The sequence below is a fragment of the Pithys albifrons genome, chromosome 2, assembly GCF_047495875.1.
Source record: "Pithys albifrons albifrons isolate INPA30051 chromosome 2, PitAlb_v1, whole genome shotgun sequence".
In the NCBI taxonomy this organism is placed as follows: domain Eukaryota; kingdom Metazoa; phylum Chordata; class Aves; order Passeriformes; family Thamnophilidae; genus Pithys; species Pithys albifrons.
Window position 1 is genome coordinate 2,187,879 of NC_092459.1, and position 20,703 is coordinate 2,208,581.

General features: G+C 44.5%; 1 protein-coding gene across 4 annotated transcripts; it reads left to right on the forward strand.

Annotated features, from left to right (window-relative positions):
* The first annotated feature begins 11,616 nt into the window (after positions 1 to 11,616).
* Positions 11,617 to 19,719, forward strand: LOC139668573 (periaxin-like). Of its 4 annotated transcripts, none has more exons than XM_071548202.1 (4): positions 11,617 to 11,772; positions 11,913 to 13,751; positions 14,397 to 14,897; positions 15,366 to 19,719. In XM_071548202.1, exons 1-4 carry the CDS (start codon positions 11,679 to 11,681, stop codon positions 17,039 to 17,041), a joined length of 4,110 nt encoding a protein of 1,369 aa, XP_071404303.1. In that variant the 5' UTR covers positions 11,617 to 11,678; the 3' UTR covers positions 17,042 to 19,719. The 4 variants fall into 4 exon arrangements, with proteins under 4 accessions (XP_071404303.1, XP_071404302.1, XP_071404301.1 ...); XM_071548201.1 differs by having other exon boundaries at positions 11,913 to 12,379; positions 12,488 to 13,751; positions 14,397 to 19,719; XM_071548200.1 differs by having other exon boundaries at positions 14,397 to 19,719.
* The last annotated feature ends 984 nt before the right edge of the window (positions 19,720 to 20,703 follow it).

A 20,703-nucleotide genomic window follows, 5' to 3' on the forward strand; every position in this document is an offset into this window, starting at 1 on the left:
CAGTGGTGAAGGATCATTGGAGTGAAAGGCATTTTTGGTGGAGAAATATGCACCCTATCTGGATGAGATCAGTTGTTATTTGGAAGTGTCTATTCACATTAAATATAATAATTATAATAATTATAATAATGACAATAAAAGTAATTATTAATGATAATTATATTTATAACATAATTATAAAATATTATAATTATCTTTATGCATTGTGAAGGTGGTGAGACACTGGAACAGCTGCCTATTTAAAACAAAAATGTATCTGAGGTGCACGAATTTAATATTATTTTTCCAGAAGCTTTTAATTACCAATTTCTTCCCGTAGAAACATGACCAGGGCAATGATGTTATTAGAATTTGAATCATTTTGGTTTGACTGTGAAAGTCCCACTTACACTGACCTGTAACACTCTTCTAGGAGGGCAGCAGTGTGTTCCCTGCAGCATTCCCTGGGAATAATCTTTCCCAGACACTGAAAAGGATGTTTGGAGCAGTGGAGTGAGTAAAAGTGTTGCAAAAGCAACCACAATACCACAAAAAATAAGACAAAGCCTTAAACCTTCCTATTTTCTCACCAAAGTCTTCACTTGCTCCAAAAGCTTTGATATCCTTTCAAATTATTTAATTGTTAATTAATGAAGTTTCACGCTTCAGTTCAATAATGAATTTCTTCTTAATAGTTTACTCTCATACAAGCAAAATCTCTGCCTGTCTGGCAAAGAGGAAGAACATGCAGTTTTATCCCAAACTTTTTGTCTACCTTGTGTTCTTCCCAAAGGTACTTTCAGTCTTCTCATCGACAGAGGTGGTTTGGTTAATCCACCAGACTTGCTACTGAAATGGAGGCTTTAGGATGGCCAAAGGGTGAAAGGACAGAGATTGTATGTCAGGGAATGGGGATTGCACGAGGGAGCTGTTCTTTGTAAACCACACACCACTGGCAGCCTTGGAGTAGATGGACAATGAGATTAGGTTTGGATTTCTGTGATAATGAAGACTGTGGACTAAATCAATGAAGTCAGAGGACACTCAGGTACTAAGGGAGGGAATATGCTGTTAGTACAGGACAGCACATGCACAGCCTTTACGACTCAGTGAGCCCCTCTATGGGTCTGTGACACACTTTGCTCTGCTGTGAGTGCTGACCTTTGCAAATCATTAATAATAAAAACCAGAAGCATGATGTTATCTCAAATTGTGGCACCCAGCTGGTAAATTAATGTATGCTAAAACCGTGGGGTTTGCAAAGCCAGTGGAAAGATTCCTGTTGACCTCAGTGGGCTGTGAATTATCACAAATGGAAACAGAGCTCCAGTTCCAGTGGCTGGTCTCATCTCCATGCAGATTAGTCCTAGTACAGATCCCATAACAACCACAGTGTTTGCTGTGTGATAAAGCTATTTGGTGCTGATAAAGCCAAATATACCCTCATTGTACCCTGAAGAGGGGATGGGATCAGTTCACCTGATCCCATTAGACATTTACATATAAGCTAAACCCTCTCTGGTATTCAATGTAGAGAAATCAGCACTTCATCTGCAACTCTGCACACCAAAATGGACATCTAAAATAGGTCAGATGACTCACACTCTAAATTCTTGTTTCTTCCCACTGACAATAAGGGAGCCTGAGGTAATTTTCTTCGCTTCAAGCATGTGGTCAGAAGATCACTCCAAGGATCTTCATTAGTCTAGCTTCAAAAATGTTGTCTTTTATAGCTGATTGCTAAATCAAACAGCCAAGTCAACACAAGATCTTAAAGGAGGCAGGTTCAGGTAAACCCAGCTGGCTTCCAGTTGTTCTGCATGAACTACAGAGCTTTACCTCAGCAGGATTTTAAAATAACAACTTTAAAATATTCCAGTGAGGAGATAGGCTTTCATGTCCTGGTTACATGTTCTGGATCACAGATCCAAAATGGTCTTGGGCATATTCCAAAGAGAATAATAATAAATGGACAAGAGGCTTCAAATTATTTACACTAATTAGTTCTCTGAAAGTTCTCATGCCACTGGTGAACAGTACTTGGGGAAAATCAGCACCAAATTCTACAACAGACTCCAGGCTCCCATTATGCTCAGTGGAGGAGTCAATACAGGCAATAGAGACTGGAAATCACTTGCCTAAATATATGTATCTAATTTAGAGTGGCTTGAACTACACTCTAAGTTCTGTTGGCTGTAGAAAATTCCTCTGCAAATCAGGAATTTGGCCACCAGCTCCACTGTAGTCATGACACAAAGAAGCCACCTAAAATTTGGTAACTGCTGTTGAATCTCATCAATTGGAAACTGCCCACTTGGTTGCCATAACAACATCCTTACCTGCTCTGTATCCTGATAGGGTGCAGTGGAATGAGATGTGCCATGTCTTGGACCACTAGAACTGTTATGTCAGAAGTTAGTCATAGAATCACAGAATCATTTAGGGTGGAAAATACCTCTGAGATCATTGAATGCAATCATTAACCCAGCACGGCCAAGTCCACCACTCAACCATGTCCCCAGGTGCCACATCTACACAACTTTTAAATCCTTTCAGGGATGGTGACTCCACCATTGCCCTGGGCAGCCTGTTCTAATAATTTATAACCCATTTATTAAAGACATTTCCCCTAATATCCAAACTAAACCTCCCCTTGGAATGGGCTGCCCAGAGAGGGGGTGTGGATTCACCATCCCTGGAGGTTTTTAAACTGAGCTTGGCCGTGGCACTGAGTGCCATGATCTGGTAAAGGGACTGGAGTTGGACCAAGGGTTGGACTCGATGATCTTGGAGGTCTTTTCCAACCCAATCAATTATATGATTCTATGATGCAGCTTCAGGACATTTCTTTTTGTCATATTGTTTGTTTTCTAGAAGAAGAGACCAACTCCCACCTGGCTACAACCTCCTGTCAGGGAGTTGCAAAGAGCCAGAAGGTCCCCCCTGAACCTCCTTTTCTCCAGGCTGAGCCCCGCCAGCTCCTCCTCATCAGACTGTGCTCCAGACCCTTCCCCAGCTCCTTTGCCCTTCTTTGGACTCACTCCAGCACCTCATATTAAGAGTAAAAAACAAACAAACAAAAACCAAAATAAGCTTTGAACTAATAATTTCATTTTGAAGTCAAGTTTCTCTATACATTTTTATTCTTTGCTTAAAGCAATACTTTTCTAAATAGGCAGAAAAGGTTTTACCTGAGAAGGAAAATACATTGTGAAACTTTGAATTTTACCATGAAATGGAAATACTGAGTTTCAGGCAGCTCAAGCAAATTCAGGAAAGCCCTGCAAAGATGAACTGTGCAACATCTTTAGCACAACCAAATTCATAAAGTGGCTCCACAAGAGGACATGTAAGTACAACTGCCAGTCTTTGTTGTGTCAGTCTGATCCCCTTCCACCAGATGTTTCTTGGATGACAGTCCAGACAAACCAACATAAAGCTTCTCATGAAATTACCCCAAACATAATAGAGCCCTTGCATATTTGAAAAGCTCTATTCAGAAACACAGCTTCTAACTTGGCACTTACCCTCAAAATATTCCTCACTGTCAGCAGCAGTTAAAAACAAGAATAACAATGGCTATTTCTATAATAGCTGTATTTTGAAATCTCAGAGCTCTTAGTGAACTTAACAGATTTGTCTGAGATGAGTGGACTCACATCAGCCAATAGGGAAAGCAGCTCCAGCTGGGACAAGAACTGGACACAAGGATTGAACCCACAGCCTTGGTGTGTGCAGCATCATGCTCTAACTGACTGAGCTAATCTCAGGCTCTATAGGATTCCTGCTCCTTCAGGACCAGCAGCAGAAGATCCATCAGGGCAGTCAAGGGGTTCTCAGCCAGCCCAAGGCACCCACCTTTGTGCAGGTAACTGGGCTGAGCTTCGTGTCTTAATCATAACCTGAACTCCAGCAACACAGCCAGTTGCTTCCTGTCTCTACCACAGGTGTTTCAGTCCTACACACTCCACTTCACACAGATGGTAAATCATTACATTCCTGACACTAAGCAAATATTTTCCTTCAGCTGTGGGTTACCCAGCAACTGACAGCTGGGCAGCAACACACTTATTTTTATGATTAACCTTGTCAATCCACAGGCACTTGCCTTCCCAAACAGCTGAGCATTTCCTACAATATAATTCTTGACAAGTGTTGCTCATTACTCTCTGTTACTGGCAGTATTTTGATGTTCAGTTTCCTAATTATTATCAAAGGTGAAGGCATCAACACCCTATATTAAGATTTCTTCACACTTTCAACAATCAAGTCTTGCCATGATACAGCTTTCAAGCTGAAGTTTCCTTTGACACATTTGTTTTGTACTGGTATTTTTTTCAAAAAGATTCAATTAAAAAGCCTTAGTCATTTATAAGACCAATGTTAAGAAATATTTTGTGTATGTCAAATAAAATTAGAAATACAATTGGACATACACTATTGCTGAAAAGCTTTAGTATTTCTGTCCTTTGAAGCAGCAACTTGAAATCAAGTCATAGAAGTAACCTGGGGACAGTGATGTGTCTTTGGCTGCTTTCATTATGTTCTTCCAAATATGACACAGCTCTGAGCCCCTGGAAAAATCAGTTTAAAAATGCTCAGGAGAGCTTAGTTTGACATCTATACTGTCCATTGTGTTGGCACTGAGCTCCTCCCAGCACAGCTGCATTTTCCACAATCCCTTGGATCATTAGGAACATCCACTCAGGGGTCTCTGGGGCTGAGCAAGGCTTTCCCCTATAAACATTTCTCCAAGAGGCTGCAAGTCACCAGGGATATGGAGAGCAGAAGGAATTGCTGGAGCCACTTGCAAAGAAAGGGGCAAACTCAGCCAAATGAAGATTTCTAGAAAATGAGGATAAGATTGGAAGCAAAATGATTTAGAAGAGGAAGAAGAAGGAAAGAGAGCAGAAAGACAGGTGAGAATCTGGAGAATGCAAAACAAAAAAGCAACCTGGCAAGTAGGAAAAAGGGATCAAGAACTGTAAAAAAATAGAAATAAGAACAGAGGAAAGAACAGTCTGCAATGTTTATTGCAGAATATGGACAGAAGATGAAGGGAAGGGAAGTGGATGGCTTGTGGATTTTAGCATGTATTTAACACATAGGATCTCCAGGAGTCACTCTCTTCTAGGGAAACAGCTGCCTGACAGAAATATTTGCTATCATTTCTTGTTTCTCTCTCAAACCACAACAAACCCCATAACTCAGAATTTTGAGCTGATTGTTCAGAGCAGTGTGGCTTTACAAAAAGCAGTCATTTTTTAACTCAGAAGTTCTCTGTTCTTGCTGTCAGCGATTCTCTTTCGTATCAGAATCACATGAGAGAACTGCCCCATCCCTGGAAGTGCTGAAGGCCAGTTTGGATGGGGCTGGAGCAACCTGGTGTAGTGGAAGCTGTCCATGCCCATGGCAGGAGGATTGGAATCAATGACCTTTAAAAGGTCCCTCCCATATTGAACCGTTCCATGATTTTATGAAAAGGAAAAGAGCATTCAGTAGCATGGAACATGCTCAGTTTATCAGAGAAAAGGCTCTGTATTGCCAGGTTTTCCTGTGTTTTACCTTGGATAAACTTGTCTCCTGATTTAGGGAGATGCTGTGTGTATCAATAAATCAAACTGGTTCCAAGAGTGAGAGCTGAAAACACATAAAAGCACTGCTCTGCTCTCTTAAAGCAACATGAAGAGCTTGAAACACTCTGTAGGGATTTTCACAAACACTGTAGAAAAACACAGGAAGATAAATAAAACTTCCTGGCTTCTGTGCTCTAACCATAAGACTGAATTTCTTCCCTAGTCTTACAGTTCAAGGTGAACTTAGTGATGAGCAGTTCTGCTTGGAGCAGAAAGTATGGGAAAGCAGAGTGTGCTGGGACTTGGTGTGACACTCTCAATCCCCAGCTGCACCTCTCAGTGGGAGGTTGGTGTTAGAAGGTTCTGTCCCTGAGTGATGCTCAGCTCTTTGTCCTCACTGATGTGTTTTCTCTGGAACAGACTTTAGTGGAGCAAAATAGGAAAAAAAAAGGTCAATGGCTGTGTGAAAAAGAGAAAAACAACTTCAGATTTTACAGTAAAAGGAGACATTTAGGTAGTAAGTCTTGGTTTGTTACTGCAACATCCTGGCTCTTGAAAAGCTCTCAGTGGTTGTAGCTCCTCACAGTCCTAATACAGCTGAAACTGTGCTGAGTGACCCTTCTGGAGATATTTCAATTAATGACTTCATTTCCAACCTATCCAGTCTTTTTTCTATGCTTTACCAGCTGGATTTGTATTTAGCTATCACTTCTCCTGCTCTTATTGCCAGACCATAACTGCTCTTACATTGCTTAAAAGTGACATTATCTTTGATCCCTGAACTTTCAGGCTTTTTGCTCAACTTGATTTCTGTTATGTGCCCTGGCTTGCAAACTGAAGGATATTGATATAAGATCTTATGAAATTACTGTCACAAGGCCTTCCAACCTACAGCATCAGAGGCACGAGGATAAAAACCACTGCTCTAGCAGCAGCCTAAACTCTCAAGTTACCCATTTTAGGTCAATACCTTATATTAGTTGTGGTAAATTTGGCCACCATTCTGCCAAAAAAGATGTCAAATACTTACATTTTATTGCACTTGCTTCAATTTCCTAGAGTGTCCAATATTTCAGAGAATCACAGAATAGTTTGGGTTGGAAGAGACCCCAAAGATCACCCAGTTCCAACCCCCTGCCATGGGCAGGGACAACTTCATTAGACCAGGTTGCTCAGAGCTCCATCCAACCTGGCCTTAAACACTTCCAGGCCATCCACAGCTTTTCTGGGCAAGCTATGCCAGGGCCTCAGCATCCTCATGGGGAAGAATTTCTGCCTAATACCCAATCTAAATCTACTCTCCTTCAGCTTAAAGCCATTTTCCCTTATCCAATTCCCTACAAGATTCTTTCCACAAGTCTTTTTTCATGCTGCAGTGTGGGCAGCCACCCTCAGAGGGGCACTGGCTGTCATCTATAAGTCAGTGTAGAGGTACAGTCTTGGCTAGTTGTCTGGTTCAGCAATGTCCAGTAGACTTGGGATGGGATGATCCCAATGTTGCCTCAAGGACATTTAACCTTGAGAAAAAAAGGTAACTTGCATTTCGAGTTCTGTGTTGCAGGACATAAACCATCAGATGAAGAAAACCTGAGCTAAACTGGTGCTGGTGTCCAATGATTAACTGTTTTTTCCTGCCTAAAGTACCTACCCCATCCTAATGGACTATTGCCTACAATGTGGAGGGGTGGAAGATGGCCCTGGAAAGAACAAAGACTGTTTAAGCACGGGAATAAATAGATTTATGATATAAGTGATGTAATATGGTATGGAATAAGGGGTGGAATGTTATGGGTTTGGCCAGGTGGGCCTAAACTTAGGTTTTAAAAGTTCAGCTAGGCCTGGGAATTGTCAGCTGACTTGAGCTGGGCTGAGCCAGCTCACAGCTGACTTCTTCCAGCCAATAATATTGTATTCCATACCATATTGCATCTTCTCAAAAGGGGTAAGAGCTGGTGTGTGGGAGTGGCTTGGGCAGTTGCTTCCCAGCTGTGGTGCCAGCAAGACACTCTGCTGTCCCAGGAGGGATGGGGAGGCCCAAACCTGGAGCACCAGCTTAACATCATGTTATCTGAGGGAAGGAAAATGTTTGTTCTTAGCTTCTCTCTCTGCTTAAGTCTGTCACTGAAAAAAATGACTTCTCTAGAATGACTTGTAGTTAAAGTGGTAGAATTTGTGTTTACTGGGAAGTGGGAGATTATTTCTTGTGCTGCTGCAGATACATTCTGATCACTCCAATGCAAGCTGAATTTCCAGAAGGTAGTTTTGTGTAACAGGCTTGTAAAGGCAGCTGCAACCTTCCCCACATCCACTTTTCTCAAGAAAACAAGAACTGAGTGACCCAATAAGGCCAGACTTATTTCTCAGCCATTGCATGATCACTTTACTCACTGGATGATGGCATCATGAAGAACTTGGCTGAGAGTTATAATTTGTTCATTTAAGAAAAGAAGAGAAAATACTCACTTTCAAGGGAAAAGATTTGACATTTACAGCTTTGTAAAGTTTGCACAGAGTTTTGCAAGTTTTCTAGCAAAGGAGCTATTTTTCAAAGAAGATGTTTTAAAGTTAATGCTTTTTTAAAAAAAGGGAAACAGATATTAATCTCCTTTCAGTGGATATATGAACAACTGAAATGAGCTGGGCGTGTTTCTTCTGGCGAAGAGGAGGCTCAGGGGAGACCTTCTTGCTCTACAACAACCTGACAGGAGGTTGTAGCTTGGTGGGAGCCAGTCCCTTCCCCTAAGTAACAAAGGACAGGACACGAGGAAACAGCCTCAGGGGAGGTTTAGGTTGGATATTAGGAAATATTCCTTCATAGAAAGGGTTGTGAAACATTGGAACAGGCTGCCTAGGGAAGTGATGGAGTCACCAACCCTGAACGATTGAAAACCATGTAGATGTGGTGCTCAGAGACATGGTTTAGTGGGACCTGACAGTATTAGGTTAATGACTGGATTTAATGAACTTAGAAGTCTTGTCCAACCTGAATGATTCTATGATTTTCAGATTCACAATGTGGTTTTTGCAGTTTCGTCTTTCTCCAACAGCTGAGGTTCATTTTGCATTTTGAAAGTCACCAGTGGAATGGGAACAACAAATGTGTGGAGTGTCATCTTTCCATTAGCTTTGACAGTTACAGTTGAGATTATATAGTTTCCCTCTTTAATTTCTGCTTGAAACTCAGATCTTCCCTTCCCACAAGAGGTCCTCTTGACCAGTCAAACAGAGGCAGGATTATTGAGATCCTTCCTGTATTTTCTTTTGCTGCAGAGCCTGTGGCTGCAGAGCCATCTCGTGGAGGACACTCAGACAGTTCTTTCAGGGGAAGACTTTTTATTCTTTTTTTTTTTCACATGCTATGTGTTGATCTGGCAGGAAAAAAAGTCTAGGCAAGACATCCTGCTCACTTCAGCATCTGCTTCACCCACCTTGGAGTACCAACAAGTCTGTTAACTCTGTAGAGATTCCCAAATTCCCTGAGAGCTGAGACACAGAAGCCAATATTCCTCTCATCTTTTCCTAATTTAATACTTCCAGTTTGGAGGGTTTTGACAATGCTCCTGTCTTGAGGTTTTGCCACTTCTATTTGAAAATATAAGGATGCCATCTGAATGTCCCAAATTGAACAAATGTGCTACAAAGGTGTGCAGCTCCATGTGTATGTCAGGTACAAGGCTCTGAAATTAAGGCACATAATTAGTTCCTTACATACTTTTTACTGGGGGAAGAAGACAGGGAATAGGGGAACTTCCTCTCATTGGAATGGCTAAAGGTGCCACCCTCTTGTGGAGGTGCCACTACAGAGTATGGAACCTGGAAAATGAGAGCTGGGAATCCTACAGCAGTACAGGAGGGGGGATCACAACTGAGGGTGGTTATAAAATACTGCTTGGACCAGGCTGCTGGTAGCAGGGGGATCCCTGGGCTGGCAGGACAGGACCTTGCCAGGCAGGGTCTGTAGTCTGTTGCGTTCAATTCTGGTCTCCAGAAGTCAAGAAAAAAAGGGAGTGACTGCAGAGGGTCCAGAGGAGACCACAAAGATGATCAGGGGTCTGGAGTATCTCTCTTTAGAGACTGCAGGAGAAACCAACCCTCATAAGCTGGGCCTGGTTCGTCTGGAGAAAAGAATACTGAGAGGGGATCTCATCAATATATAAAAATATCCCAGAGGAGGGTGCCAGGCTGTTTTTGGTGGTGCCCAGTGACAGGACAAAGAGCAATGGCCATAAACACAAGAAGTTCCACCTCCACAAGAGGAAGAACTTCTTTACATTTAGGGTGGCAGAGCACTGGAACAGCTGCTCAGAGATTTTCTGGATTTTCCCTCTCTGGAGGCTTGCCAAACCCACCTGGATGCATTCCCATGTCACCTGCTCCAGGTGACTCTGCCTTGGCAGGGTGTTGGACTGGATGATCTCCAGAGGTGCCTTCCAACCACAACTCAGAGTCACAGAACCACAGAATGCTTTATGTTGGAAGGGACCTTAAAAATCATCTCATTCCAAGCCCTCTCCCCTGGGCAGCAACACCACACATGTATGTAAAATGTCTGTATGCACATAAATACCCACCTGTTTGCACATGTAAACGTGTACATGTGCAGATTTATAGATATTCCACTCTCACCCTTTCAGCCTGGTGGGCCAAAGGGGGCAGGATGAAATCCACAGAGCTGTCTGTGGTTCCATGAAGTTTGTGACTTCTGTGACTGTTCTGTGATTATCTTTGACCCCAGCGGAGGGGACCTTATTGTGAGTGAGCATCATTCCCGTCTTAAGGCTCTAATTATTATTAGCTCAGGTCTAATTCTGCAGAAGTAATGATGCCAAAGGGGTTTTTGTTCTGATTTTCACATTTTGTAGATTTTAGGAACACAGTAGTTGTGGATTTTTAGAAGGTTAATATTTCTAACAGTTTAAGTTTAATGCCTTTCTATCACTACCCCTGTCCCAGAACAGGGAGCTCAAATTCCTTCAGTTAATTAATCTTGTTTAGACTCCTTTCCAAGGTAGAGCTGAAGGATATCAGAAGGCCCACAGAATGAAACATAAACACAGGTCAGAGTGACCCAAAAGCCAGAACTGGATGAACTCCAAGAGACCTTTGTGTGCCTGAGGAAGAAGAGCTGATGAAGACAGAGGGTCTTGATGACCCCACACCCAGTTCTGGGGGTTGGACCAGGGGTGGGACTGGGGCTGGACTGGGAAATGTGTAAAGCAATGATTGGAGGGATCTTATTATAAAAGCCATGGAAACAAGAACTGGGGCACATGCCTGTCATCCTGTATTCCTGTGGGCTGTAGGCCCTGTGTTATTAAAGGACCTTTACTTTTTATCTTACCCTACACTAACGTGGGGCAGTTAAAGCCTCCCTGCCATCCGATCCCGTCAGATCTCGGAAGCTCAGCAGGGTCAGCCCCGGATTAGTACTTGGATGGGAGACCTCCTGGGAAATGCCGGGGGCTGTAGGTTCTAGTCCTGAGGACTTCACTGGCACTGTCCAAGCTCGCTCGGCCGTGGCAGATGAACCTCAGGACTGAAACGGTGGGGCCAGTTCTGCACACGCTGAGCCTCACCTAAAATCCACTGCGCAGGCTGGAAGGGCACGTGGGGACAGCCCTGCCCAAATCTGCGTTCCCGAAGTTTGGCCATACACACAATCCACTAACGTGGCTCAGAGTCCTGTTTTTGGGGGGGAAGGGTCACTCACGGCATCAGTAACAATCAATTAGTATTGCTCAGAAGGTGAACAGGTTCCACAGAGCTTTCGAAAGCCCCCACCCCAGCTCAGGAGCAAGTTAAACCCAGCTTCAGACCCCATAAAAGCGCGTTTAAAAGTGAGATTTAAATCCCATTGGAAACGCGGCTCCCCCCGGCGCGGCTCCCCCGGCGCGGCTCCCCCGGCGCGGGCGAGCGGGCCCTCCCCAGACCACGCCCCCTCCCGCCGTCCCGACCAATCAGAAGGCAGTGACCCCTGTGCGCACCGCCCACGCGCGCGGGGCCACCCCAGGCCACGCCCCCTCCCGCCGCCCTGACCAATCAGAAGGCAGTGACCCCTGTCCGCACCGCGCACGCGCGCAGGGCCGCAGGTGGGAGTGCGGCGGGAGCGGGACAGGCCGGGAGATGCTGGCGGGAAAGGAGGAAATTTCCGAGCCGGACGGAGACAGCGGGAAGGGCCCGGGGCCCGGGCCCGGAGCCAGCGCGGCCCCCGCGGGAGGTGAGGCGCTCGAGTGGCCGCGGAGAGCCGGGAAGGTTGGGGGAGTGCTCGTGCGCGGGCCCGCGAGTGCGTACTGAGCGAGGCGGGAGGTGCCTGGGGATGCCTGCGGATTTTTTAGGAATTGTGTTGTCTTCCCGCAGAGCCGGAGGTGTTTGAGATTGTGCTGCCAATCACAGTCATTGTGCTGAGCGATGAGGATTTCCTCCAAGACGATGCTGAGGAGCAGGAGGTGTCGATGCCCGAGGTGAAGCAGGAGGTGACGATGCCCGAGGTGGAGCAGAAGTTCTCAGTGCCCGAGGTTGTGGAGGAGATGACGGTGCCCGAGGTGGTGCAGGAGGTGACAGTGCCCGAGGTGGTGGAGGAGGTGTCGATGCCCGAGGTGGTGCAGGAGGTGGCGGTGCCCGAGGTGGTGCAGGAGGTGACACTGCCCGAGGTGGTGCAGGAGGTGACGCTGCCCAAGGTGGAGCAGGAGGTGACGGTGCCTGAGCTGAAGCAGGAGGTGACGCTGCCCGAGGTGGTGCAGGAGATGACGGTGCCCAAGGTGGTGCAGGAGGTGACGCTGCCCGAGGTGGTGCAGGAGGTGACGGTGCCCGAGGTGGTGCAGGAGGTGACAGTGCCTGAGCTGAAGCAGGAGGTGGCGGTGCCCGAGGTGGTGCAGGAGGTGACGGTGCCCGAGGTGGAGCAGAAGTTCTCAGTGCCCGAGGTGGTGGAGGAGGTGACGGTGCCCGAGGTCGTGCAGGAGGTGACGGTGCCTGAGGTGGTGCAGGAGGTGACGGTGCCCGAGGTGGAGCAGAAGTTCTCAGTGCCCGAGGTGGTGCAGGAGGTGACGGTGCCCGAGGTGGTGGAGGAGGTGACGGTGCCCGAGGTGGTGCAGGAGGTGACGGTGCCCGAGGTCGTGCAGGAGGTGACGGTGCCCGAGGTGGTGCAGGAGGTGACGGTGCCCGAGGTGGTGCAGGAGGTGACGGTGCCCGAGGTGGTGCTGGAGGTGACGGTGCTGGAGGTGACGGTGCAGGAGGTGACGGTGCAGGAGGTGACAGTGCCCAAGGTGAAGCAGGAGGTGGCGGTGCAGGAGGTGGTGCAGGAGGTGACAGTGCCCAAGGTGAAGCAGGAGGTGGCGGTGCAGGAGGTGGTGCAGGAGGTGACGGTGCCCGAGGTGGTGCAGGAGGTGACGGTGCCCGAGGTGGTGCAGGAGGTGGCGGTGCAGGAGGTGGTGCAGGAGGTGACGGTGCCCGAGGTGGTGCAGGAGGTGACGGTGCCCGAGGTGGTGCAGGAGGTGACGGTGCAGGAGGTGGTGCAGGAGGTGACGGTGCCCGAGGTGGTGCAGGAGGTGACGGTGCCCGAGGTGATACAGGAGGTGACGGTGCCCGAGGTGGTGCAGGAGGTGACGGTGCAGGAGGTGACAGTGCCCAAGGTGAAGCAGGAGGTGGCGGTGCAGGAGGTGACAGTGCCCAAGGTGGAGCAGGAGGTGACAGAGCAGGAGGTGGCGGTGCCCAAGGTGGAACCGGAGTATAAATTAAACATCGTTTGCCTAAAAAGTGAAGTGGCCCCTTCAAACGACAGTAGCGGCGTAAGCAGTTGGGAGGAAAACAACACCGTTTCACGCAAGGATGGTAGTGTGACATACTCTGAGGAGAACTGGCTTGCTGAGGGTGTGTGTCATACATCAGAGTCATCTTTAAATGATGGGTGTGATGCAGGTGTGGATAAATGTGCCCACAATTGCATCTTACCTATGTCGTCTTGCAAAACGCAGCTTGCAGAGATAAACAAAACCAGTGGTGGAAAAGAATGTGATGGTGGCTTTCAGGAGAATCCTCCTCTCCTCTCCTCTGCTGGCAGTGAGGTCAGAGATGATACCAGACCAATGACTCTGGCAGCGGTACCCAAAGATGAAGAACTTGTCAGTGTTGCAAGTGTTCTTTGTGATGGCAGCCCAGAGGAAGGACCTGAAATCCACGAGGCAGTTGCTGAAATGGAAGGTAAGGTGTTAATAAGATTGTTCAGGAGTTTAACAAATATTGTCAAACTCAAGTTTTTAAAACCAGGCAGTGTGTAGAACAACATCAAACCTATTTATTTTAGAGAAAGCATTTCAACATAGGTTAATATAATATGGGCTGAAGTAGGCTTGGTTGTTTCACAGACTTGTGAAAAACAGTGAAAGTACACAAAGTTGGTACTCATTCTACTGCAGTGAACACAAAGACAGCCTTTCATCAGAATAAAGGTTCTGAAAATAAAAAATCAGAAAAACCATAATATTAGTGAGAATGGAGCCTGGCAAAGTGGTGACAGTACTTTGATAGGAAGTCTGTCATAATGTTGTTTTGTGAAAAACCGTAGGGAATGTACTGTTGTCCTGTGAAATTCAGAACTTTGAGTAAAAAGAGAAAGGGGAAAGAAGGAGGCTTCTAACTGGGAGCAACATTAGGACAACATTGGGGGCAAAGGGGAACATGCAGAGAGGCATTAGGAAAAAAATGGAAATAGAGAAATAGAAAGGAAGCAGAAGAGTGACAAGCAAGCAAGTCATTGGGCAATTTGAGTTTATTGCTACCAATTAATCATGAATATTTGTGGTTGTATGAAATGTCATACATGTGACTTTCCATATCTTCCTGTAGAACCTGATTCTTCAAAGAGTGGAGCTACTGAAGCTGATAAGAGAAAACCAAGCAAATTTGAGGATGACACTCTGAATTCTCTTTTGGATCATGGCTTGAAGGAAGAACAGAAATCTACCTCTAATTGTTCACAGCCATTTCTTAATGGATGTTCTCCTACTTTTGAAGGACTCCTAAAAGACATGGGGAAACCTGAGGTGAATGTTTCCACTTCTGCTGAATCAGACAATACTGGAGAGCATGTTTATAAGACATTAACACCATTTTCTAGAAAAAGATACCGGCAACAAAAAGTTGTTTCTTCTCATGCAAACCAAAAAGAATTCCAAGCTCAACAAGAAGGTTTAGTGTCGCTGAGTTACAATGTGACCCTCTCACCTCTTTCTAAAACATCTTATTCTACAAAGAAGCCTGAAAGATTGAATTTCAAGTGCAGGTTTTGCAGTTCTGTGTATGAATGCAGTGCACACCTAAAGAAACATATACATTCAGCTCACAAAGGTAAGAAAATACATAAATACTGCTTTTGTAAAAGAAGCTTTTTTTATTCTTTCAACCTTAAGAATCGCCTTAAATTTCATAAGAGAATTACTATGTTGCAAAAGGCACGTAAAAGTAAAAACAGAATAAATGCAAGAAAAGGGAGACAAAGAGGTTCTGAAGGAGGAAAATCTGAGACCAAGAAAAGAGAACTTAAATATGAGAAATTTTTCATTAAAATTGAGAGGGACATTACACCTCTGGGTGTGCCAGTTAGTTTTTCCTGCAGAATTTGTTCCTTTGTTTCATCAAATCCAAGGAGTTTCATTCATCACATGAAGGCACATAAAGAGAGACCACCATACCAGTGTCCTCAGTGCGAGTACTCCTGCAATACCTTCTCCTGGCTGTTAACTCACATGTACTGGCATGCTGGGTATAACCTGTATCAGTGCAGGTTCTGCACCTTTTTTTCATTGTATTTTGCAGGCATGGTGAGGCACAGCTCCATCCACACAAGGGCTAAGCCATATTCCTGTGAGTTCTGCCAGTTGGCTTTCACCAGGATCTCGGAATTAAAGAGACACAGGAGGCTCCACGCAGGGACAGGGATGTGCCAGGGGCAGCAACCCGACCGTGTAAGTAGAAGAAAGAGAACTCGAAGACCTTCAAAGAATTATGCATGTGATGAATGTAACCTGGTGTTTTCCACTGAAGGACATCTCACCTTTCACAAGAAGTTTCATGAACAGTTACAGGCTGGTGGTTATAGAGGTCAGAGCAATAAATATGGCAAAATATGCAAAGCTGAGGGTGATTCTCAGGACTGTGTTTCTCTTTTTGGTAGAGAAAATGATTGTCTCAGTGGGGGAATGCTGCCTTCAGAAGTAGATTGTGAGCAAGTAGTTGATGTGCAGGACAATGAAAAAATGCTCTCTGTGAAGAAATTCCCAGAAAACAGGCATGGAAGCAACAGCCTGTCTGTTTTGGGGAGTAGATCAGAAGTTCCTCAGACTTCATACCACATGGACACTGTCATGTACCAAGAGGAACTTCTCCTTAAATCAGAGCCCTCTCATTCACAAGTGCAAAATGATGATGCATATCATAACATTGTGGAAAACTCAAAAGATCCATGTCCTTCCAATTTAGGTACATTCAAAACATACAGGTGCAAACACTGCAGTTATGCCACTGATGTTGATAATAACCTCAGGCTGCACCTAAAGATACATACTGCTGAAAGACCATTTGTGTGTAAGGATTGCAATGAGACATTTAAAACATCAAACCATTTGCAGAAGCACAGCATCCTTCATGTAAAGAATGGACAGCAGGAGTTGGGCAGTTGCCTTTATATAGAGAGGTGTTTAGACAACCTTCAATTGCATCGTGAAATGCACGGAGGCAAGTTCCCAGAAAGGGGTTTTGATTCCTCAGAAGGTTCAGACAGCTGCTTGGTTGGTTCAGAAGTCTTTGGAGTACAGCCAGATGTTCAGAGGGGCAGAGAAAATGATTTATCAGCACAAAGTCAGCCACCATTCTACCAGTGTGCAGAGTGCAAGTACACTACTTGCATCTTAAGCAACCTTGAACTCCATATAAGAACTCACACTGGTGAGAGACCTTACAGCTGCACTGTTTGCCAGATGAAGTTTCGTACTTCCAGCCACCTGAGAAGACACAGAATCACACATATTAACACAGAGCATTTCAAGTGCAGGAGCTGTGACTTCTCCACAAGCAAGTGGCTGTCCCTGAAACGTCACCTGGCTTTGCACTCCGGGGAGGGAAGCTCATCCCTCAGCTGTCTCTACGAACCCAAGGAGCTCCCTTTCAAGATGTACAGGTGTGAGCAGTGTGGCTATTGCACAGCCCAGAGCGGGAACCTGAAGCTCCACCTGCGGATCCACACGGGGGAGAGGCCCTTCAAGTGTGGTCAGTGTGCCCTGACCTTCCGCACGTCCAGTCACCTCAATCGCCACCTGCTCACTCACTTGAGGCTGCACTGCAGGAGGTGTAAATATTCCACGATGGATAAATGTGCTTTCCAAAAGCACATAAAAACACACAAAACAAAGTACACCTGTGGGAATTGTAATGTGGTGCTGCCTACCAAAAGACTGCTGGACAAGCATAAGCAGCAGCACAAGCTTGGAGTATGAGGCTGGGAATTGCAAGCTGGTTCTGGAGAGGTTGGGTGTTGTGGATTTGTTTGTGGTTTTACATTCCCCTGCTGTTCCCAGAACAAGGGCTGGTAAGGAATGCAACCAGCATTTTGATCCAGAGAGTGAAACTTGGAGTACTGGTTTGCTCCAGGTTTTTCTGAGAGGTTCAGTTCTAGCACAGGCTGTGCTAAAGATCTTGGAGACAGTTTGTCCTGTCTGAGTAACTGCGTAGTACCATGAGGTCAGTTGGGATTTGGCCAGCGTTCATCAGTTTAAACAGTTGTTCTGTGACACTTATTTTCTTGTAAAAAAATCTCTTTTCTAAATGAATGCTGAAAGGAAAGGAAAGAAGTGTATCTTATATTTTACAGTAATAGCTTTTCATATAGAAATTATCAGTGTGTCTGGGGGCTTAATGCTACCTCTCATCTGCTGAAAGTTGCCTCCTGGGTTCTTTTGCAAGAGAAAAAAATTTAGTAGCTCACAAGATTACAGAAACAAAATATTCATGTCATCACTGGATAATTGTGATATGAAGATGTTTTCTATGTCTGTATATATATATAAAATGCTTATTAGACATTTTACCTTGTTTGCAGTTTTGATAATTTTTTGAGTAGTCTGACAGAAATGGTATAATGTCCTGAAATAATTATTTTGTGATACTGAGAATCCTTGAATTAATGTTCAGTTTCATGTGAATGTCTGATGTTAATGAACGTGGTACAAAATGCCTTACCTTTTCTGAGGCTGGTAGTTACTGTATTGTTTGTTGCAACAGATGATGTGGTTTTCAAATACCTTCTGTTATTTTGAGCACCTGCTGCTAATTGTGAATGCTATTTAGTTACACTGAAAATTTTAGCAGTGTCTTGAACTGCTTATATTTATTTTAAGAATTGTATTGTTCATCTAAAATACCAGCAGTTATGTCAAACAGCAGTTGGTACAGGGTAGGGTGAAGGCAGGTGGATGTTGCTTCCAGTTTCTATTCAAATCCAGGCAAATCTTTGACTGTTTTAGAGTTACACAGTGCTAGAAACTTTGTACATCACTGACTGTGATAGGTGATTTTGATAACAATGTTACACTCACAGCAAAGGGCTGGTATGAACTGTCCCCTGGTATTACAGCTCAGTCCATGAAGCAGCAAAATGAACCTGTAGCTGAATTTAGAGCATATAAACATGGAACTCACACTGCTGTTTAACCTCTTCTAAACATATACTTTTCTTTGGAAATACAGATAGTATCTTTGCAGAGACTTTCTGGTAATGTAGGAGAGAGTTTGGATATTTAAAAGCCACCATTATATGATCCTAGACAACCAGCTCTGTGTGGCCCTACCTGAACAGGGGCTGGGACCAGATGACCTCCAGAATTCCTGCAGCCATTCTGTGATTTGGAACACAATTTTTCAAGAGTGAATTGAAACTCATCAACAGACCTACATATTTAAGGCTGAAACAGCCAAGATCTTCAAGTGATTAATTCTTTGCAGTTGTAGTAAATTCAGACAAGTGCCTGAACCATGGTGGTTACAGGTGCTTGTACTGTGTGCTTGTTTTACCAGGGGACAAGGGTTAGCACAAAATACACAGACACCAACTTTAAAGAATGAGTGTACAAATTTACTGTAGTGAAAAACAGCAAAGAATGACAACAGAAGTAAAGAACTGAAAAAGGATAAGCTTAGCAATGCACCTAGTTATTACTGCAGAGTGTTTGTAGTGATTAAAGATCCATCACCAGTCACCCCGTGAATATTCCCATTATCCAGACTCAGTTGGGGAGCTCCAATCACAGCGAAGGGTTGGAGAACCACTCCTGGGAACTGGGAAATCCTACACAGTGCATCCACTCATAGGTGAGGTGTCTGTCTGTGCTGGGAAAGGGTTCAGCTTTTAATACTGTTAAACACACAAGCTTATGTCACTTACTTAGTGTGGAAAATATCTGGCTTTCTTCTCTCCTTGGTTTTCACACAAAGCCTGGCCAGGTCTTCAGAGGAAAATCATATCTGATAAGGCCAGCCATCTACCCCCATGGCCTTGACTAGTCTCTAAACACAGAAAGATACATTCCTAACAAATGCACTAATTAAGCAGAGTTTTGGCTAATAAGCAGACGCATGGCTAAATATTAAATTGGAAGGCTCATCTGGAGATCAGCTCTGGCTCAGGGCCTGCTTAGGCCTCAGCACGTCAAAGCTGGGTGGGCAGTCACCATTTAGGAATGACTGAGGTAACCAACCACCTGAGACTGTTGTGAGAAGGAAGGCTGTTATCCTGTATGAAGAAAGAAAAGCATTTCTGGGAAATAGTTACACAGATGTGCAAGAGTTTCTACCTGCTCTGCTGTACAATTCTGATCATTTATTTGAAGAAACTTTCAGAACAGGTACAAAGAGGAAACAGAAATGAAGGATTTGTAATTATGTCAGATGAGACAAGGAAGGCTAAATGTGGTAAAGTATAAAAGTATGGTATACACTGATGAACAGATCCTGGTTTATGGGAATACATTCATTTCAGTAAATTTTTACACACTTGTAAACATAAGTTTTGTCAAGTTGTAAGTCAGAACAAGAAGATATTTTCAGATGGAGCTTGACAATTTTGTAACAATTATTCCAGGTTGTTGCTTCCAATAAAATAAACAGTTTCACAACTCCTGATGATTCCCTCTGTTCCTTATACACTGCACTGCATTTTGGGCATTCAAAGGTATTCTCAGTCTGCCAAGGCAGTGAGTTTTAAAGGGAGAGGCATCCTGAGACATGGGCTGTTCTTGGTATTTTTTTTGTTAGCTAAAAGTGTAGTATTTCTTATTCCTGCATACTTTAAACAAAAATCAAAGACTATTCTTAAATCATTGAGGTTTCCTGTTTCAACCAAAAAACTTTCCTTTCTTTTTCTCTTGGAACATTTCTTGAATTTGGACAAAACAAATTTATCTAGAGACAAACAACTTGAGCAAAAAGGTGTCATTTTAGCTGCAGTGCCTCTGCTGAATAAGTGAATAAAAGTTAAAGAGGGTGAAGTCAATGAATATGGGCTGGTCTCTTCTCCCAGGCACTCAGCAATAGGACAAGGGGGCACGATGGGCTCAAGCTCTGCCAGGGGAAATTTAAGTTGGAGAGCAGAAAAAAATTCTTTCCAGAGAGAGTGCTCAGGCATTGGAATGGGCTGCCCAGAGAGGGGGTGGATTCACCATCCCTGGAGGTTTTTAAACGCAGATTGGCCGTGGCACTGAGTGCCATGATCTGGTAAATGAACTGGAGTTGGACCAAGGGTTGGACTCGATGATCTTGGAGGTCTTTTCCAACCCAATCGATTCTATGATTCTATGATTGATTCTATGATAGGACACTGTCTTGGTTTGAGATAAGCAACTGCCAACCCCCCCAAGCACAGAGAGAAAAGCCTCCCTCCTAACACCAGGGAAAGGGAGGAAAAGAGAGGGGAAAGGAAAAAAACACTTCAAACCACGTTTATACTAAAACTACAGATATTTTTACAGAAAGGAAGAAACAAGTAGAAGAGAGTACAAATATTCACTCACACAAGTCTGCAACAACAAGTTCCCCACCTCAACTTCTTAACGAACACACAAATTCTACTGTCTTAACTACACATTACTTAAGAAAAACCTTATTC

What these genes read in the sequence shown, in the direction of transcription:
- LOC139668573 (XM_071548200.1), top strand. Translation starts at nt 11,679, where the DNA reads ATGCTGGCGGGAAAGGAGGAAATTTCCGAGCCGGACGGAGACAGCGGG. An exon ending in CAGCGCGGCCCCCGCGGGAG is followed by an intron (nt 11,773 to 11,912) that starts GTGAGGCGCTCG and finishes GTCTTCCCGCAG; the next exon opens with AGCCGGAGGTGTTTGAGATT. An exon ending in GGCAGTTGCTGAAATGGAAG is followed by an intron (nt 13,752 to 14,396) that starts GTAAGGTGTTAA and finishes ATCTTCCTGTAG; the next exon opens with AACCTGATTCTTCAAAGAGT.